The 578-nt window shown below is 35.8% G+C and overlaps 1 protein-coding gene across 3 annotated transcripts in view; it reads right to left on the bottom strand.

Annotated features, from left to right (window-relative positions):
• The window catches only part of LOC119585733 (ATP-dependent RNA helicase HAS1-like), a 9376-nt gene continuing 8798 nt past the window's right edge, over nt 1-578 (bottom strand). For 2 of the 3 annotated variants that reach the window (XM_037934426.1, XM_037934425.1), the window contains exon 9: nt 1-220. In XM_037934426.1, the coding sequence (XP_037790354.1) occupies nt 32-220 (189 nt within the window). In that variant the 3' untranslated portion in view covers nt 1-31. The remainder of the gene's footprint in view (nt 221-578) is intronic. The other variant, XM_037934427.1, reaches the window with a different exon arrangement.

The following is a 578-nucleotide window of genomic DNA, read 5'->3' as shown; positions in this document are numbered from 1 at the left end:
GACTAATATTCTTTAAATCCTGTTTAAAACCTCACGTCAGCTTGCCAAGTTCCAAAGGTGGTTTTGTGAAGCCAAAAGCTTGACAGACTTGGTTCAGATCCAGGGTTTGAACATTAAATATTTTTCTGAGCTTGTGGCACTGGTAGGCTCGTAAAAATTTCTTGTATGCTGTTTTTGCTATCTGGCGGATGTCTCTATCATCAGAAACCAGTGAGAACAGCTGAAATACAGAAGAAAAATCAGTTTATAAAAATGGTATTAATGGTTTACTGCTATACTGATTTCTAGTAATACTGCTGTTTTTAAAGGTTTCTCTGTTAAATTGTGATAAAGTCATTGCTCTGTCTAACATGAAATTAAATTCAATCAGGAATTGGTAAAATAATAAAAATGAGCACAGGTTATGCAATGTATTTTAATATTAAGGAAAGGTATCAGAATCAGCTACAAATCTGAAGAAAAAAGGGCTTTGGTATCATGAAAGTATCCCCTTTATTTATTTATTTATCTGGGCAGTGTATGATCTTCACAACATAAGCCCCCCCCACCTACCCTTTCCCTTGCTCATCGTGAGGGGG

Source organism: Penaeus monodon, chromosome 20 (assembly GCF_015228065.2).
Source record: "Penaeus monodon isolate SGIC_2016 chromosome 20, NSTDA_Pmon_1, whole genome shotgun sequence".
Taxonomy (NCBI): Eukaryota; Metazoa; Arthropoda; class Malacostraca; order Decapoda; family Penaeidae; genus Penaeus; species Penaeus monodon.
The sequence above is the reverse complement of the archived record's forward strand: the minus strand, read 5'-3'. Positions and strand labels throughout refer to the sequence as shown.